This window comes from Epinephelus fuscoguttatus, linkage group LG13, assembly GCF_011397635.1.
Source record: "Epinephelus fuscoguttatus linkage group LG13, E.fuscoguttatus.final_Chr_v1".
NCBI lineage: Eukaryota > Metazoa > Chordata > Actinopteri > Perciformes > Serranidae > Epinephelus > Epinephelus fuscoguttatus.
In genome coordinates this window covers 15036701-15055401 of record NC_064764.1, presented here as the reverse complement: position 1 = coordinate 15055401, position 18701 = coordinate 15036701, and the positions used below count along the sequence as shown (strand labels likewise).

Sequence of the window (18701 nt, the reverse complement as noted above, 5' to 3'; positions counted from 1 at the left end):
CCGGGGGTGGTTGGCAGGATGTTGACAGGTTTAGGGGTGATGGGTGGTGGGGGGCTGCGGAGGGTAGGCTCCTAGGAATGGCAGAGCTTTCTTTATTTGGGGCTGAGGTGCAGGGTAGAGAGGCTGTGAGGGTGTATGCTGAGGCCAGATGGGATGGCACGCCACACAGGTTGCAGCACAAGGAGGGACGAGAGGCGAAAGCACAATAATACAGTTCAGGATGTAGTGTTCCCAGAATGTGCTTTAGTTAAATTGTTGGAGGTGACCATCAGCTAGGGATGCAAAAACAATGTGGTAAGAAGTGTAGAATCCACTGCCACCAAACCACAAACACAGATCAAGAGTCAGAGACAAATAGTCATCCAGCTCTGACCCTGAAGGCCAAGCTTCCTCGGCATTGGTGGACTGTGTTGTGACATCATCAGCGTGGCTGTGGGCGCAATGCTGGGAGCCTAGAAGTGGTCTTGGAGATGGGAGAGGGAGAGTGGCATTTTGCTGGGTGTATATGAGCAGCTTGGATAGTTTGGCTTTCTCGTCAGGGTGGTGGAAAGTGATATTTTGCTCGATGAGGGTGTGCTTTAAGCAAGCGACTGTTCATTTAGATATGTTTGAGTCCAGGTTGGAGTGGTGGCGTGGTGAATACTACTCATGGTGGTATCTCCTGTCATATGAGTGCCTGGACCACAAGCATGTAAGCGAGAGGCGTCTGAAGGGGACGACGTCCCTAGGACGCCAAGTACCGGATGGTGAGCTGCTGGAAGGCGAGGGACCAACAACATTGAAGTTGTGGTAGGATGAATGCTGAGGGTGTCAGGGAATGTGAATGTCCGTGCACAACCAGGGTTGCTGGCAGCACTGAATGTGTGCAGATGGAGAGAACTCAGGGACTTCAGGAGACTGTGGATCTTCGTCAAACAGATTGCTAGTGGAGGGATTGAGAGTGAGTTGTAGGTGCAGCTTTCTTGGCCATGGCAGCTGTGCAAACGTGTCCAACCCCAGCAGAAATCTTCTTGTGGTGCCAGGCAATAACCATAGCAGGCCATGAATGTTGCATCAGCCGGTGACAGATCCATTTCCGTCTTCCCGAACCGAGTTCAGATCTCCCTTACCACCTGTGGGTAAAGCCTCCACTCATCTGGTAAGGGGACAGCCCTTCAACATGAGGTCGGCACCCCTGTTTTCCAGTCCCGGAATGTGAAGAGCCTTTACAGTCAAATGGCCTCTGCAGCCCACAACCACAGGCTCTCCACAATCCACAAAAGGACGGCAGACCAAACTCCACCTTGCCTGTTGATGTAAACCGCGGTGGTAGGATTTTTGGACTTCACTAACACGTGTTTCCCCTGTGTAAGGGGCCTAAAGTGTTGGAGGATGTGTCAGACCTCAGTCAGAGGCCACATACCATCTTCTGCTCTACGCCAGACAGCAGTGTATAAATGCATGCTCCTGACTCAAGGAGTATTACACTTAGAGTCTAGTACAGGGCGAAGCCTGTGTGGGGGACAGAACTGATCACTCCTGGTCAGGTTGCCTGGAAGAGGGTATCTGAAGTTGAAAGATCTGAAACACCCATTGATCCCAAGTGCTATCACTGAAGATGTGTCCGAATGCATCATTAGGTGTACGTAACTAACATTTCATATCTTTTTCACTGTCAGACTTTTTTTGAGCAATGTTGCTGTGCTCCCAGATCTAAGCAATTAACTTGGCAAGTATAATTTCAACATTACCCAAAGGAATGATGGCCAAAACTACAAAAGTGAAGTTCCAATAAGTTGGTATTTACATTCGTCTTTACAATCAAATGCATAAAAGTTACCCTACATAAAACTTTTTCCCAATGGCAAACTCTCATTAAAAGTTTCAAATCTCACATTGATATGCAAGTTTGCAGTTTTTTTCCCTCCCACTACATATTAACTACAAGAAACTGTATTTTAGTTATTTTTCTCCAACCACCACTGCTTGAATTCCCAGTTTGGATTGTATCATCAGAGAGAGGCAATTTAAAGAGAGTAACCAACAGTGGTGCAGTCAGAGACACTCAGCACAGGATGTTTACTGCACCAGCAACTCAGGAACAGTACGTAAGAGATGCCTCTTAGACGTTGTTCTTTATAATACATATATATATGTGTATATATATATATATATATATATAATCTGCACATATTACTAGATATTACTAATATTACTAGATCTAAATAACTGAAATTGTGCCAGCTGACAGTTTAATGGATAATGCCTCTGTAGTAACATTTTTTAGGCTTTCAGGATTAAATTACAGAATGCAACATAGAATAATTCTCTTTGTTCTCACTTTACTGTGTTACTCAGTTATTTGGATAGTAAATGTTGTTGTGATTATAACCATCAGTGTGGACCAAAAACTTCACGAGCCTATGTATATTTTCCTGTGCAATCTGTGTATCAATGGACTTTATGGGACAGCAGGCTTTTACCCCAAATTCCTCATGGATCTTCTTTCTACCACTCATGTCATCTCTTATGCTGGATGTCTCCTACAGAGTTTTGTGATATACTCTTCAATTGGAAGTGACTTATCAATTCTAGCTGTTATGGCCTATGACAGATATGTGGCTATATGTCATCCACTAATGTACCACTCTGTGATGACTACACAAAGAATATCTCTCTTAGTTGCCTTCTCTTGGCTTTTACCTCTTTTATGCATGTTCACTAACACAATGACAATTTTCCAGTCAAAGTTATGCAGCTCACACATACCTAAACTTTACTGTTCAAACATACTCATTGATAAACTAGCTTGCGCTGCCTCCATAGCAAATACAAGCATTGCATATGTCAACATTACTATTTATCTTGTCCATTTTTTCTTTCTTTTGTGGTCTTATATATGCCTGGTTAGAACATGTCTAACATCCCAACAGGGCAGGAAGAAGTTTATGCAAACATGCATTCCACATTTAGTCTCTTTATTCAGTTTTGCCTTTGCTGTGCTTTTTGATTTAATGTACACTCGATTTGGTTCGAAAATGTCATCACAGGGCCTTCGGAATTTCATGGCAATAAAAATGTTTTTAATTCCTCCAGTTTTGAATCCTCTGGTATATGGATTAACACTGACCAAAATTCGCAGTAGAGTTCTTGGTTTTATTCAAGAAAGGAAAGAAAATGTTGAGACAAAGTAATCAAGGTTAGAGTTCCTCCTCTCAACTCATCCAAGCCAGAACAGGTGTTTCCAAATCTTTTTTTCTGTCACAATTTCAAGTTATTTCAGAATGTTCACATAGGATAAAAATAACCACAGTGTTTCATTTCATATCATTATTCCCTTCAAACTCCTGTTCATGTCTGATTTGACTGTGTCTCTGAACCATGTTATATACTTATACATATATGTCATAATGGCTAGTACTCCATAATCAGGATTTTTTTTTTTTTTTTTTTTTCAAATTCATATTTCAAAGTCTGTGCAACTTGATTGCAGGTATAATCTTAAGTATATGTTTTATCCTTTGCTAGTATTTTGTTTTGAAACATTTTTCTTTAAACAAACACTGCCTCTTTTCTTTTTCTGACTCAACTAGAGTGCCAATGGAATTAAATGTTACATTATGGTGTGGTGGGTATGATAAGTTACATTATTTGTACATGTGCATGCCTGTACATTTTCTCAAACATACTATGTTTTTCCATTTGATTTACCCCCCATCAGTCATATAGTAGTATCCAATCTGATACAAATCAACCAGCTCATTTTTAAGTTGCATCATTTTTATGTTGAAGAATGCTTCTCTAAATGTTCCACAATATCAAGAAAGCATATTTAAAAGAATGCAAATGTCTATTTTATTTGAAATAAAACCATTTATTACAATTTCGTCATTATCAATTTCTTTGACACATGAAATTGTATAAAATACAATTCCAGTGAAATTGGAGAGTAGTTCCTTTGCAGCTTCCTCCCCACTATCATCGGGGTCATCCCTATGTTTCCAGGGTTCTATGTTTGCCGGGTTCTATGTTCCCCACTTAACCCTGCAAAAAAGCTTCTATGTTTCCCACTTGGTTGAGCGGGCAACACAGAACCCAGGAAACATAGAACCTTTTTGTGTAAGTGGGGAACATAGAACCTTTTTTGCAGGGTTAAGTGGGAAACATAGAACCCTGGAAACACAGATACGCTCCCCTATCATCTCTTTAGTCTTCCTAAAAGGAGGAGGTTGTTGTACTGACACCAGCGGGTAAGGTCCTCTGCCTCTGTCATGTATGCCTTTTCATTGTTATATGTGATCGGGCCCGCTGCAGCTGTGTCGTCAGCAAACATGATGATAGTTTTGGAGTCAAAAGTGGCTACGCAGGCATGTGTGTACACATGCCTGCCTTATCTCTGTTAGCAAGGGTTCATCTTTTTAGTTGACAAAACATTTGTAAAGCCACAAGGTCCCTTGGTCCCTCTTGTTTTGCCAATATTAGTATTATTATTATTCTTCTTTCCATGAAATCATACTGTCCATGCATCTAAATAAACAAAACTTTGCACATAGATCCCTTCCTATGCCAAGGTACCTCTACTTAAATTTTATGGGCTGATAGTCCTGATGGTGGCGCTATTGCAACCGTCTAAAGTTAGAAACTTGAAAAGTCATGACAAATCAATAATGTTTTACAGTTTTGCAATATTCACCAAATTGTAGCCCCATTTCAGCAGTAATGCTTAGATGCTTTGAACTGCTGGATTTATGAAGGTTTTTCTCAAAAACTGTAAATCTAATTAAACCTGTCTCCTCCCACATTTTCAACTGTCATCAATCTTGCCACACAGTATCCTCCGACTGCCAGATTTTTAAAATATAAAAAATTTGACCCACAGTGCATCATAATGTTTCAGTGTAAACAGCCACAGCAAATAAATCTCCAGTGTTCAGGGAAAAAAGACAAATATTTTGCCATGGTAGAACTAGTGTGGTAAATTTTCAGAATCGTATTTCAAACACAGAATTTTTAACAATATTTTGAATTCTTTCTTTACGTACACTATTGCAGTCAGTGGAAATGAGAGCAATCAGTTTGTCACTTGTGGAGCAATCAATCTTCGTAAAAGTACATTTAAAAATTTCTGTGTTATCTAGTGATGTGTTAGCTCATGCTAACTGGGCAGATGCTAAACTACTTACTGGAAGGAGAGCATCTCTGGAGATGGCAGCAACAGAAAGTTGCTGATCCAAAAGGGAGTCGCAATGGTCTGGGATCAGACCCCGGTGCAAGAGAATTGAATGCAGGTATCATTTGATTGGAGATGTTTCGGCTATTTTGGTGGATACCTTTTTCCTTCATCCACCATTTTACAACTGCAAAAATAGTGACCTAATAGGCTACAGGGCCTATGATGTAAACACAAGTTTAAATGACTTGGTTTTAACTGGCCAGTGAACTTAGTCCTGGAACACACACGTAGCAAGCTCTCATGAATGACAGGCACACAGAGAGGGCCACAGGGCTAGTAAACATTTGAATCTTTTAAACTAGCTCACTGATGTGGATTTGTCCTGGTATGGCAGGTAGCCAGTACACACCACTGGTGTCTGACTATATGTTCCCCTGCTGGAGCTTGACTCTTTGGACCAGTAAGCTGCCCAGCAGAGCCCCAGCTGCAGCCCCAACAGCTGACCGGGTACTGAACCCTGTTGCCACCCTGGAGGAGCCAGCAAGGGCCCCAAATACAGCTCCCAGTGCAGCGCCTCCAGCCCTCAGCCACGACGGAGTGCAGTCAGCCTTAAGTTGCCCCTCTTGGTTTGCAGTCTCATTCTATGGACCCAAGTAAGAATCACTGTGTTAGGTAATGTGACAGGCTGGTATCCAGACACTCAGTAGTATCAGTGCACAGTATCCTACAGCTGATTAAAATATGTGCTTATGTCTGACTGTATTTGGTCAACTGATTATCTCAAATGTGCAAAAAGTATGTGAACCTCGGACAGGCAGACCCTGATTATAAAACAATTGCCAAGCAGGCCCCTTGCTCATGACAAAATTCCTCAAAAACTAATGAATGAGTCCCAGTGACGTGCTGTGGATATTTAAGGCACGGACAGTTTCTGTGGCACTGCAGTTGGGATTAAATTTCCAATCGTGCATAAAGTAATATAAAGCTGTTTATCATGAGCCACATCTGCTGAATACATTCACATTCGCCAAAGGATAAATCTGAGCTTGCTTTGTGACATGGTCATGAATAAATTTCACAGAGGTCACTTGTTTTGGGCTCCTCTCCTTATCAACCTAGATTAATCTGCATGGGCTTATTAACTGTTTTGCAATAATGTTGAAAACAGATATTTTCACTCACCTTCTCATGTGACATGATGTCGTTGTCCAACACCGCCACCTTTTTCTGTTCTGTCTCTGTAACTTAAAGAGGTTAGAGACGTTTACTCAGGCCTAGTCCACACAGGCATAGGTATTTGTGAAAATGTTTTTTTTTTTTTTTTTAATCTCTTTCATTTTAGAATAAAAAAAAAGAAAGAAAAATCGTGTCCACACAATGTAATGTAATAAAAAATCCCAGTCTAAATGAAAAGCAAAACAAAACTGAAGCATTGTCAGCTTACTAAACCAACAGGAGAGATATAGCCATAACTCTTAAGCCACGTAAGATAAGAAGAACTTGGTCAATCAGTCAATCAAATTGTTTATTTAAACCAGTGTGAATATTTTTTTACTTCACGGGATCCCCCTACAGACAAAAAATGGTATTGTCTGTTACAACTGTCGCAAAAATCTTTCTGCATGTGCATTTGTTGACAAGCCAACAATACTGGTGAACTTCCTGAAGCTGGCCGTGTAATGCGCGATCATCATGTCTTCAGAACAGGTAAAGTAGCCTTATAGCATTTTGTACATACATGATTAGGCCGATTGCTTTATTTATTTATTCATTTTCTAAACTCAAAATGAGTTGCTCTCTGCATGTCAGGGCTGACCTCCTCCTCCTCCTCACAGCGCGCGCACACACAAACACACAAACTCAACAGAGTGAAGTCAGACAACAGCAAATGAAGGGAATATAATGTCAAGATTACTCTAGTTGACAACAACTACGCTTGTTACTGTGAGTAAGTGCGATAAAACCTCTGCCAGCCAAGTCAGTATTTTATCAATACATGTGATCAGCATGTAGAAAGACATATTTCAATCTGCTCTGTCCGCAGTCTCTCATTCACCGCTATTATCATTTATGATTGCGGTTTACACAAGCACATCACGCTTGCAGTGCTAACAGCAAACTGTTAAAGACAAACTAAAATGAAAGCTGTCTGTATGTAGGCTAACACTTTATCTTAAAATGTACCTGAGGCAGCCGACCTGCAGACTGTGAGTCTTATGAGTCCTGCAGTAACAGCGCCAGGTCACCATCGGTCGAGCATCCCTCCTCCTCTTTCAGCTCTCGCCAGCATGTGAAAGCCGGGCCAATATTAATCCTTCATCGAGCTCTTGTTTTATCGCTCTCCCGTTTTCTTTTCTTTGTCTCCTCGGACACCACCCTCACCTTCTTCCTTTTCTTTGTCACTTCAGCCATGACAACCACGTCTAACTTAATTCACCTTGGTTCGGCTACGCTACTCTAAAGAGAGGAGGGGGATATGACATATGCTGTAAAGCAGCCAAATTTTGTAGTACTTTTTGTGTCTGGGTTCCTACCTGAACTCCGAAACTGCATAGTGCCAGTGCAAGTGAAACAGATGCTCTCAAGCAATGACGGAGGTGTCATCCAACCTATTGTGAGTTATTGTTCCATCAAAAAGATCATGGATATATATTTTGAGGGCTCAAAAACTCCATTGTGTTGCTTTAAAACAATATTTATGAAAAACCCTTTTGATTCTTTTGATTGCTGGATCTTTATGGACTAAAGGAATATGAATAACTTAGCATGTAATCAAGGAATGGACACATACTCTGGCTTTATGACCGCGTCAGAGGAGGTGAGTCTCCATTTGTTTGTTATCGTCGTGCTGCTAAATCTGAGTGAATTAACAGTCTTCTCTGGTGCTCGTGGTTTTAAAAAACTGAGAATCCAACTGAGCGAATGATGTGTAGCATCTCCATAGTGACAAAACTTTAAACATTCATATTTGTATGTGCGACCTAAACAACTAAGCCTAAGTGACCAGCCAACAACCTGTTTTTATACATACAAAGAACTTCTAGAAACATGAACAACTAGGCAACCAGACCAGGTGTCTAAATGACACAGGTATTAATTTGTCAAAATGTGTAGCCACACCAGGCTAGTCAAAGGGACTGGGCGTTAAATTGGGACTAGGCTTTTAATTTAAGTTTTACAATATGTGTAAAAGTTAGCAAGGTTAAAGCCAGCACTATTTTGGTCACAGCTGCCATTGCAGGAAATGTCACCTCATTTGTGACACCACACAAAGGAGATAACAGTGTGCGCTCTGACATTACAAGCCAAAAACTCTGTTTTCCCTGTCTACACGTCAACACTAAAAAAAAGAGTAGGTCTCATTCATGAAACGTGAGCAAAAGGAATTTGTGTGTAAACTGTTCACAGAAGGAAATTTAGAGTATTTCGGCATTCATCTATACTGTATGTGTGTAGCTCCGATCTTTTCATAGGTACCAACGATGTCTTCGCCTGCTTCTGACTGCTCGTAGTGCTTGTGTAAACAAGATATTGCACATTAATTTTGCTTATCATTATTAGAAATTACAGTTTTATTTTGCATTGTGCTCTGTTATGTTAACAATACACAGATGGCGTTGAAACATGTAATTTACACACAACAAGAGATTAGAAATGCAACACATTTAGTTAAATTTGTTGGCATTTAGCAGATTTAAGCTTCAGATTGGGGTTCTTAAAAATGAGAATGATTTATTTCAATGGACTTGATACAAAATTGGAAACCCCTGTTCTCTGAATAGATAAAATAACAAACCAACACGCTCCTCCTCTGCCCTCTTTACGCACTGCAGCCCCAAACTGCATGTCATTTTTGCTTAATATAATTATCAGCGATGCAACGTGGGGGATGCAAACATAATTTCAAATTGAGTCTTGGTTTAATAAGACTTGTGGATGTGGGAAAGCAATTTGGCGTCTGTCTCCGCTCACACTGGGCAGCGGGTGAGAGTTGGAGGGAGACTATCTTACTTGGTGGTGGTTTACTGCCTATATTAGACTGCCTGTATTAAGATGTTTTAATTGTAATTTAATTTTACAGCAGTGACAAAAAAAATGCAACGCTTAGGGCAAACTGACAGAGAGGTCTCTCCAATGATGCAAGCAATGTGCTCCTCTGCAGCAGAGAGCTGTGACTGGGGAGAGCCTCCTGTAGTTGTTGTGTTTTTTTGTGTGTACTTGTGTGTTTTTTGCATCTAGTTTCATACCCAACCATTTCGCTTAACTTTTTGGATGGTTCTTACAGATGACGCGGAGTTAACAGCACCCGCTACCTCCTTCCAGGCCTGTGATTTACCTGTCCCTGTCACACCACTACTAAGAGAAGAAACTAAAATGCTTTTTTCAACCCCACTTCACCTAAAATAACTTCAGTCTTTCAGTTTTTCTTTTTCTCTATCTCTTTCTTTGACAATTACTATCCATAGTAATTATCACCTCCATACATGGTAGTCACTGGCTACTTATGGGCGGGCATGTATGCTAACCACTAACAAGGGGGAGTGCACGGTCAATTAACGATTGATTGGCATTCATAAATATACACATATGCCTACGATCAAATCTGAATGTTCCGCAGCCTTCATGAATCCAGTGTAAGTTTTTAGTACCAAGGTTTTTTATGTGCAGGCCTACTCACAGATTTATTAACATTTCATGAATGAGACCCAGTGTCTGAAATCTCAACCCCAGAGTTTTACAAGAGATCAGTTTTCAGTGACCTAAAACTGTTTGTGTGTGGATGAAGGGCCAAAATGCATTGCAAAAAGCTATGTTTTCAAATATACCATGTACGTGTAGACAAGGCCTCACATAACTACACCAGACTCAGGATCATCTCACTCAGGTTCTGTGCTGCTAATAACATTATACTCACTGGGTCTGACAGTGTCTCCATGGTGGCTCAATGGCACCGTGAATGCCCATTTTCGTTGGCCAAGATCCTCCAATAACATGAGGTCCATCATTGTTTTCCTGTGACCTTTGTTAGAGTGCACAGTGTTCATCTCATTTTTGGTGTCTTTTTTCTGATAGTGCCTCTGCATCCCTTCACTTGTGGCTTCCAGCACCTTCTTTATATCCTCTTTTTCTCTCTTCAGCTGTTCTATTGTTTCTTTAAAATCTTTTGCTTCTCTTTTGTGATTGATCATCATTTGATTCAGCTCTTTATCTTTCTCCTCACAATTTTTCTTGAAGGCTGCCATCTCTTGCTCCCATTCCTTCACTCTCTCCTCCAGCTGTTCCTTTTCCAGCTCGCTGCTCTGCTTTGTAGCTTTAATCACATCATCTTTCACAGCACATCTTTCACGCAAGCTTGTTATTATTCTGTCTTTGCCCATAATGACTTGTTTGAGCTGGTTGTTCTCCCTCTCAGCCTCTGCTAATCTTCTGCCAATCTCTTCTTCATAGTCTTTATTTTTCCTCTCTGCTGCTGCCTTCAGAGCTTCAATCTGCTCATCTTTCCCTTTAGCTGTTTTAATCATGTCCTGTACTACCCTCTCCTTCTGCTCGACTGTTTGCCTCAGCAGATCATTGTCCTTCCTTGCCCTCTTTAGCTGTCTTGCTTTGTTTTTGGAGATCAGATCCAGATGCCTGTTGCTTTCTTGGAGTGTCATAAAACCACGCAACAAGTGTCCAGTATCATTTCCCACCATTGTTTCCTCAATCTTTGCCAGCAGTTCCCTAACCTGAAGGTCTCCAACCTTGTCTGAGTTATCAAAAACATGATATCTATTCCCACATTTGTCCACCAACCACTGAAGGGCAGGCCATCTCTCAATGTGCTTCTCAATGGGGGTGACTCCCAGCTTGTCTCCCCAAGTAAACAACACGATGGCTCGAGCCCACGCCCAAACTCCAACAAGGATTAAGTGTTCCTCCATTTTCAAGCGATCTGTTTCAGTGAAAGTCTCATCGCTGCGTACGACCACCAGGACAGCATGGGGAACAAGGGAGCACAGAGATGCACTGTGGGTAATCTGTTGTTGTACCTCCTGTGGAGTGTCATCTGAGCAGTATCTGCCATGCCAGCCAGGAGCCTCAACCACAGTGACTCGCTTGTTATGAACATCACCCTGTCTCTCAGTGCACTGTGATGTTGGATATCCAGCAGGAAATACTTCCTCCCCAAGAATGGTGTTTCCAGCTGAGCTCTTCCCAACCTGCTTCGGTCCCACGATAAGAATTCGAAGCATTGAGATCGGAGGAGACTCTCCTGGATTTTAAATAAAAGTCAGGGTTTAGGAAACATTATTAAATTGGAAGAATCTCATGTTTGGATGTACTTGACAATAAAAATGACAGTGACATGGAGATCTGTTAGGACAGGTGAGGGGTAACTGAACTCTTTTAAAAAGGAAAGCTTTATTTTAAGAAATTTTAGTTATTTTAGTCCTTTCATGCTGCAGCCATGCGTACCCTCCACTTCCCCATCACCGCCTAGTCTTCTCTGATGCAGCCTCATTTTGCCTCATCAGTCATCAACTAAAGTCATCAGCAGAGTTGGGTACGGGTTACTTTAAAAGTAATCAAATTACTTTACTGTGTTACTTTTTGGAAAAGTAACCAGTTACTTTACTGTGTTACTCCTTGAGAAAAGTAACTCAAGTACTTTTAAAGTACTTTTGAGTATTCTACATTTCCTATTGGGCAATGGACCACAGGGCGCTAAGCCTACATTATTTTGTCTCCAAAATTAAAGTTATGGACCACTTGCCCTTCACTGAGATCCAATTCTCCCATCACAGCCGTCACTTTGACCAGTACAAACACAGCACGATCTGCTGCCGTAGACAACTGTATGACAACAACACCCCAGCGTTTTTAATATTTCCTCTAGGGATGTTACCACACAGAGTAAAAGGGGGAAATGACGGTGTGAAACAGCAGAGGCACTTTGTCAATCCACTGAGTTAACGTTACCGTCATTAGCATCAAGCTAGCAAACAATGGTACATCCTCATGGTCGGACATAAAGTAATAACATTAACAAATAGCGGCGGGGCTTTTACTCACCACAACTGCAGAGGCTCCCAGCTTCATTTGAAACAAACTACATTATAGATGGTCCGTTATTTATTAATCCCTCTGTGTGTTTATATATTTACTTTTTATCCGCTCCTGTTGTCTTTGTAAAGTTAACATATCGCACCATCATTTCAAACTCACTCAACACTTCCTGAATTTTTTTCAGATTAAAACCCCGTTATAACCTCGGCTGAGAGCTTTTACTGTGAAACATTTGTAGGAACTTGGTTGTGGAAGATACAGTAGCTTGAATGTTTACGTACAGTACTTCAAATATAGCTCCTGCCATCTGCTGACGCTTTTAGGTGACTACAACAACATTTCGGCTGGCACATGAACAGACACAGTGACTCAAATAATAGTAAAAGTAATAAAAATAGGACAAGTAAAACCCGACGACATCACACGTCATGAAAGATGACCGGGAATAATTGGTGAGTACCATCGTGTAGCGTGTCATGTCTGTCGGCCAAGTCATGGCACGATTTTAGGACTCCACAATGGTGTAATGTGACATGGTGACTTTCAGAACGGGCAGAAAAGTTGTGTGGTGTGTACCAGGCATAATGCAAGTCCTGAGTCTGACCTGTCTGTCAACGAGTCCTCCTCCATCTATTGAGTCGTGGGGATTTTACTGACGATCCTGCAGAATGTTTTAGACTCCACTGTAGACAATGGCAGTATTTCTTCTACCACGTAGCGAGCCACAAGCTCCATGTCTTCTTTCAGACTGATAGGCTTAACGTTATCTCCGTTATTAGAACCAAACGACAGCCGTTGCTGTTTCGGAGCTGAAGGACCAGCGTTCTAAAAGTAACAGAAGTAACTGATGGCTTGTTTGAAAATGTACTTAAGTATTTGATTACTCAAACAGCAAACTAATGCGCTAGGTTACTTGTTACTGCAAAAAGTAATCAAAGTACGCGAATGTTACTTTTTAACATGTTATACCCAACTCTGGTCATCAGCCACCACCAGTGTCTAGACTCCATGGGGGGATTTATCTTCCTGCTGCTCAGATGTCCCAGGATCACAAATAATCTCCCTCTGGTGTCTTAATGCCGAAGAATATTGTTAAATCTATCAGCACAAATCATCTCTTAATCTGTACACATATATTCCACATTAAACCTCATCTTTATTTCATTCTTCTGTCTCTCTGATCTGCTAATTGTAGCCAATTTACTGGAGTGATGCAGTGATAGGTCGCCAAAAACACCGTCTGTTTCTGCTCAAGCGCCACTCGAAAATCGTTCCAAATTGGTCGGCACCAACTTTGAAAAAGAGACTAAATAAGTAAGAGATACACACACACACACACACACACACACACACATATATATATATATATATATATATAGATATAGATATAGATAGATATATAGATATATATAAAAAGTAACCACCATAATGTATTCACTGGCCACGATGCTGCTTTCTACTGTTTACTAACCTGTTTTCCAGCCCGTAATTTTGGTTGAAAAAGTTCATTTAAGTTGATATGGCATACTGTCGGCTATTTCCACATCCAGCAGATACAAGATAACATGAGCAATTATTTAAAACTGTAAATATTCACTCTGCTTTTAGTTCAGATTTACTGAGGGAAATATCTAGCTCTTTAGCTGCTACATTTTTTGCAGCTACTTTTTAAAATGAAAACACGTGCCTATTGTGGCCAAACAATTGTAGTAAATTTGCAGGCCGAAAAAAACCAAAAGAATGAGCTGAAAGGAGTTAAAAAGCTCTGTAAGAGTAACTGCAGAATTATGTGGTAATTCTTTGTAAGTTTCTCCATTCACATTACACATTTGATCCAGTGCCAGTGTTTTTATAAAAATATTAGTTGATAGAAGCTTACCTATGAGAGATCTGAGTGTGCTCCTGGCCATCTGCACATTCATTCGCCTCAGAGTCGCCCTCTCCTCTACCTCTTTCCTTTCCCTCCCAGTTATTCTAGAGACTTCCTCATTTGTAGTCACATAACCAGCTCCTCCTGCTTTTATGTTTCCTGCAACCACTGCATCAATCTTCTCCAAAAGTTCTGCAACCTGAGTATCATCATCGTCTCCCCAAATGCTTGTGTCTAAAAGGTGGTATCTATGTCCACATTTCTCCAAAACTGCTTTGAGAAAGCTGTGTCTTGCAGCGTAGTCCTCTACAGATGATCCTCTCAGCCTCTCACATCTGGTGAATATTGCTATCGTGTTTCTCCACACTGTGTCATTCAGCAGCTCAAGAGGTCCCTCAACTGTCCACTCTCTGCCTCTGTGAGGGCTGATGGGTATGATCATGAGGAAGGCGTGAGGTCCTGGCGGGCACATGGCCATGCAGGTTGCCATGTTGTCGCTCACCAGGCCGGGGTCTCGGACAGAGTAATGGATGCACCTTTCAGGGCTGTTGACAACAATAACTCTACGGCCGTTGTCAAGAACACCCTGTCTCCTGACGCACATCTTCACGTCTCTGCTGGTATCAAACAGCTGTCGGCTGAGGAGGGTGTTCCCTGTCAAGCTCTTCTCCAGCCAGTCGTGCCCCAGAAGGACGACCCTCAGCTCCTGAAGACCGCGCTTATGCCCTGGCAGCAGACAAGATTATTCAGCAGCAGTGCAAACATATCATCATATCATAAATCCACATTCAATAAATAAAGATGTACTCAAATATTTTGAAATTCAGGATTTTGGAAACATTTTTTAGTGAATTTGAAGGAAATGAAAAGTTCCTTCTGGACCTTGGAAACAGCCGTTGATGAGGATAATTGAGGATTATGATTGAAAGCTTCCAGCTCGATCCTGTCATGAGCTGTTTTGTTGTTTAAAAAAAAAAAAAAATCAAAAATAAACTTCTCAATTGCAACTTGTGAAACAAGTCTTAAAAGTACACAGAAAAACTGGAAATTTGACTATGACACCTGCTGAGGAGGATCATTTGATGCATTAAAAGCTCACAAAGATCATGCTGGGAGATTGTTTACTCAGGTCTGTGTTTTTGTTGGCTCTACTTAGACAACCATAAACCTAAAGTCATATAACTGTGATATAACAGTCAGAAAGACACAAAAGCAAATATAATTAACAGCATACCTTTCTGTGCCTGTGCTCTGCAGCCCACTAAAACCTTGTCTTCCATCTTTTATTCTTTCAAATACTCTTTCAAACACCACGCTGTCGGTCCTCAGTGTCAGCCAGCACTTTAATGTTTGACTCAGCTTTCTGTCTGATAAGTGGTCAAAGTCCAGCCAACCCAGCAAGTCATAAAACTCTCTTTATAAATACACAGAATCTCTCTAAGGAGAGATATCAGATGTAATTATAGCTGCTGTGCAGCAATGGTCGGGGCCGGGCAATTTTAGGCAAAATTAGGCAATTCTGAGCAACACACACACTAAAACAAAGCATATCACAACATAGAAGTTACATATCATATATCATATAATTATGGCATGCCATTCAAATTGTGGATGAGTGGCTGAAGTGATCAGACTCATAATATACAAAGGAAAGAAAAAACTCATGAACAAGAAAGTAAGAATAACATTAACTGCTAGCAATTATGAACAAACTGGCCTGATCTAGCTTAAAGCTAAACATTATCCATGGTGACAAAGATGAAAATATTTTTTAAAATGTAAAAGTAGCTATTGGATAGACTCTGCATATTGACTGATAGCTAAGCCAAATAAACAGGGAAAAGAGACAAGGATAACAGGGAAAAGTGCTGATAAAGAGTATTTGTCTCTTCATGAAACTGCCTGGATCATAATTATTTTAACCTTGGTAGTCTCTAATCCACATAGCATGATGCCTGAACATAGGACTTTAACATTAGAATGTCCGTTCTGCCTTAGCTGAGGCTTGAACTTCTTAGACTGAGGTCTGTCCTCTAGCTCACTGAGCTAATTGGCAAGTGACAGTTCAGGTGTGGCTTCACAAATTGACTAAGCCAAGCATCAGGGTGCCAGACAGTAGCCACCCATGCCATGGAAAAGCAAATTTAAAAGTGAAAGTTCCAAAGCTGTAGCACATATGGTTGATTTGTTATGAATTTTCAAAGTTTTGAAATTTAGAGGCTTGCTGTAGCGCCACCATCAGAACTATTGTTTTGTGTTTCCAGCTGAGGACATCTGGCATGGGACTGGACCTTAATGAAAAGTTTGGGTAGATTTCTCATATGGAAATGTTGCACGAGCAACAATGTTGAACTCACAATCTTCAACACCAAGAACCATCTTCCATCTCACTGAGCTAATTGGCAAACAGAAATGTCACATGTAGCTTCACAAATTGACTAAGCCAGTCACCTGTGTGCAAGACAGCAGCTGTTAGTGTGTAAAGGCAGATTTCAAACGGCTGTCAAAAATTCAGTTATTAAGACAAAAATCCGAAAATACACAAATTGCATCTAGACAGCATGGAGATGTTGGTAATTTGTTTTTAACAATGATTTATTGGCTCCATAAGTGAAAAACTGATGTTTAAAAATGCCATTGTTGCACTGACTCCAATTGTTCATATTAGAGTGAAATTCAAAATGCTGTAAAAAATTCAGTTTTTGAGACAGAATTCTGATATTTTCCAAACATCATCTACCATGACTCCAAAATTTTGTCATTTTTGATTTGATTAATGAACATTGAAAATGTATTTAGCAAGAATTTGCAAGTATATGTTTCCAATACTGTTTACAGTCAAACATTTTGATGCACTGTAGGCTCAATTTTTGATAAATCAAAAATCTGTGTGGATCTTTTGTGTAGGACAGTCTGAAGATGCTCTGTAGCAAGTTTGGTGTCAATTGAGCAAATATTGTGGGAGGAGATAGGTTTAAGAAGTTTTACAGTTTTTGAAAAAAAACAGAGTGATGGACTTCATAATTTGCAATAGGTTTAAATGTACAAAAATTTCTTCAGTATTGAGGTTATATTTTAGTGAAAGTTGCAAATCTGTAGCACATATGGTTGATTTGTTGTAAATTTTCAAAATTTTGAACTTTAGAGGCTTGCTGTAGCGCCACCATCAGGACTATTGGCCTGTTTTTGCAGCTGAGGCAATCTGGCATGGGACTGGACCTTTGTGCAAAGTTTGGTGATTCTTCGCACACGGGAAGTATGATTTCCTCGGAAGAAGAAGAAGAAGAACATGCAGGATGACAATAGGGTCCTGGCAGCTTAGGCTGCCCGGCCCCTAATTATCACAAACAGCTCAGTTGGAAAAAAGGTGATGTAATGGATTTATGTGCACCAATCAGAGCAGGGTAACATATGACCAGCTCAAACATTTCAGTTCCATCTGATGAAGATTAGCTGAGTTTTTCTACATCTAACTTTCTATACGGTCATTCATTCATTCTATAACTGCTTATCCTGTTGGGGGTCGCAGTGGTGCTGGAGCCTATCCCAGCTGACATTGGGTGAGAGACGGGGTACACCCTGGGCAGGTCACCAGACTACCACAGGGCTGATGTATAGAGACAGACAACCATTCACACTCACATTCACACCTACGGGCAATTTAGAGTCACCAATTAACCTGCAGGTCTTTGGACTGTGGGAGGAAGCTGGAGTACCCAGTGAAAACCCACGTTGACACGGGGAGAGCGTGTGGGCTCCCCCACCCGGGGTTTTGGGCCCACACCCCTCTTGCTGTAACCACTGCACCACCGTGCTGTCCTTTTCATACATGAAGATGTTTATATCCAATTCAAAATTAGCTGACTGTTGCTTATTTTTTCATTAATATTTAATATCCTTTTAGAAAAACAAAGTATTTGTGTTCACAAAAGCAAGAGTCACACTTTTTCAGCTTCCTCAGAAAGCCTTTTTATTCAGGTTCAAATCCAGAGTTAATGCCACAGCTGTTGCATTGCCAGTCTGTAAAAGAGTCCCTGAGTCAGAATTAACTCGATTCAGCGACTGTGCAGAAGTGCACATCATGCAAAAAGTAATTGACTACAGTAAGAAACCATGATTAATTACAAAGTTGGAAAAATGCCTTGTAAGCATCATCTGTGACTACAGCCTTCTGTCTGTGGCTTTAATGAGAAGAGAGGCATCGCTGAAGGTATTCACAGCTCCGAACCTGAAAAGGCGAGCTCGTGTCAGGTATAACCTTTGCAGATCATTTCGTAACCTGCACCCTGGAGTCCAGCTCAGTTTAAATCCTCTTCTGCTGTAGCATTTCCGTCAGTGTTACATTTGGTTGTAGCCTGAACGCATGGCCCATCATTCAAAAGAACTATTGCAAAATAACAGAAGAGCATCTCTGCCATTTCTAAAAGTGAACATCATACTCATCATTTACATTATGTACATATTTATACAGTCTCTCAACATCATGTCACACATCTTGTGACAGTATATCCAAAATGTCCTCAGGGTGTTCGATGGACAGTTGGGTAACGTGTCATTCAGAAGGTCTACTGCAAAAGAACCGCTACGTACATCTCTACAATTTCTAGAAGTGAATGTGACATTCATCATTTA

The 18701-nt window shown here is 40.9% G+C and overlaps 3 protein-coding genes across 3 annotated transcripts in view; 2 read left to right on the top strand and 1 right to left on the bottom strand.

Moving 5' to 3' along the window:
• Nucleotides 1-18701, top strand: part of LOC125899663 (translationally-controlled tumor protein homolog) — a 589762-nt gene that overhangs the window by 435596 nt on the left and 135465 nt on the right. The gene's annotated exons all lie outside the window — the stretch shown is intronic.
• LOC125899651 (olfactory receptor 1P1-like) lies at nucleotides 2235-3174 on the top strand. The gene has a single exon (XM_049594105.1). It carries the CDS (start codon nucleotides 2235-2237, stop codon nucleotides 3171-3173), a length of 939 nt encoding a protein of 312 aa, XP_049450062.1. The 3' UTR covers nucleotide 3174.
• Nucleotides 3845-15411, bottom strand: LOC125899645 (GTPase IMAP family member 8-like). The gene is made up of 5 exons (XM_049594099.1): nucleotides 15304-15411; nucleotides 14079-14795; nucleotides 10068-11405; nucleotides 6335-6396; nucleotides 3845-5793 (listed from the first exon to the last, which is right to left on the bottom strand). The coding sequence occupies exons 1-5, from the start codon at nucleotides 15347-15349 to the stop codon at nucleotides 5575-5577; spliced, it is 2382 nt and encodes a 793-aa protein (XP_049450056.1). The 5' UTR covers nucleotides 15350-15411; the 3' UTR covers nucleotides 3845-5574.

What these genes read in the sequence shown, in the direction of transcription:
- LOC125899651 (XM_049594105.1), top strand. Translation starts at nt 2,235, where the DNA reads ATGGATAATGCCTCTGTAGTAACATTTTTTAGGCTTTCAGGATTAAAT.
- LOC125899645 (XM_049594099.1), bottom strand. Translation starts at nt 15,349, where the DNA reads ATGGAAGACAAGGTTTTAGTGGGCTGCAGAGCACAGGCACAGAAAG. An exon ending in CAGAGCACAGGCACAGAAAG is followed by an intron (nt 14,796 to 15,303) that starts GTATGCTGTTAA and finishes GTCTGCTGCCAG; the next exon opens with GGCATAAGCGCGGTCTTCAG. An exon ending in ACATCATGTCACATGAGAAG is followed by an intron (nt 5,794 to 6,334) that starts GTGAGTGAAAAT and finishes TTGGGTCCATAG; the next exon opens with AATGAGACTGCAAACCAAGA.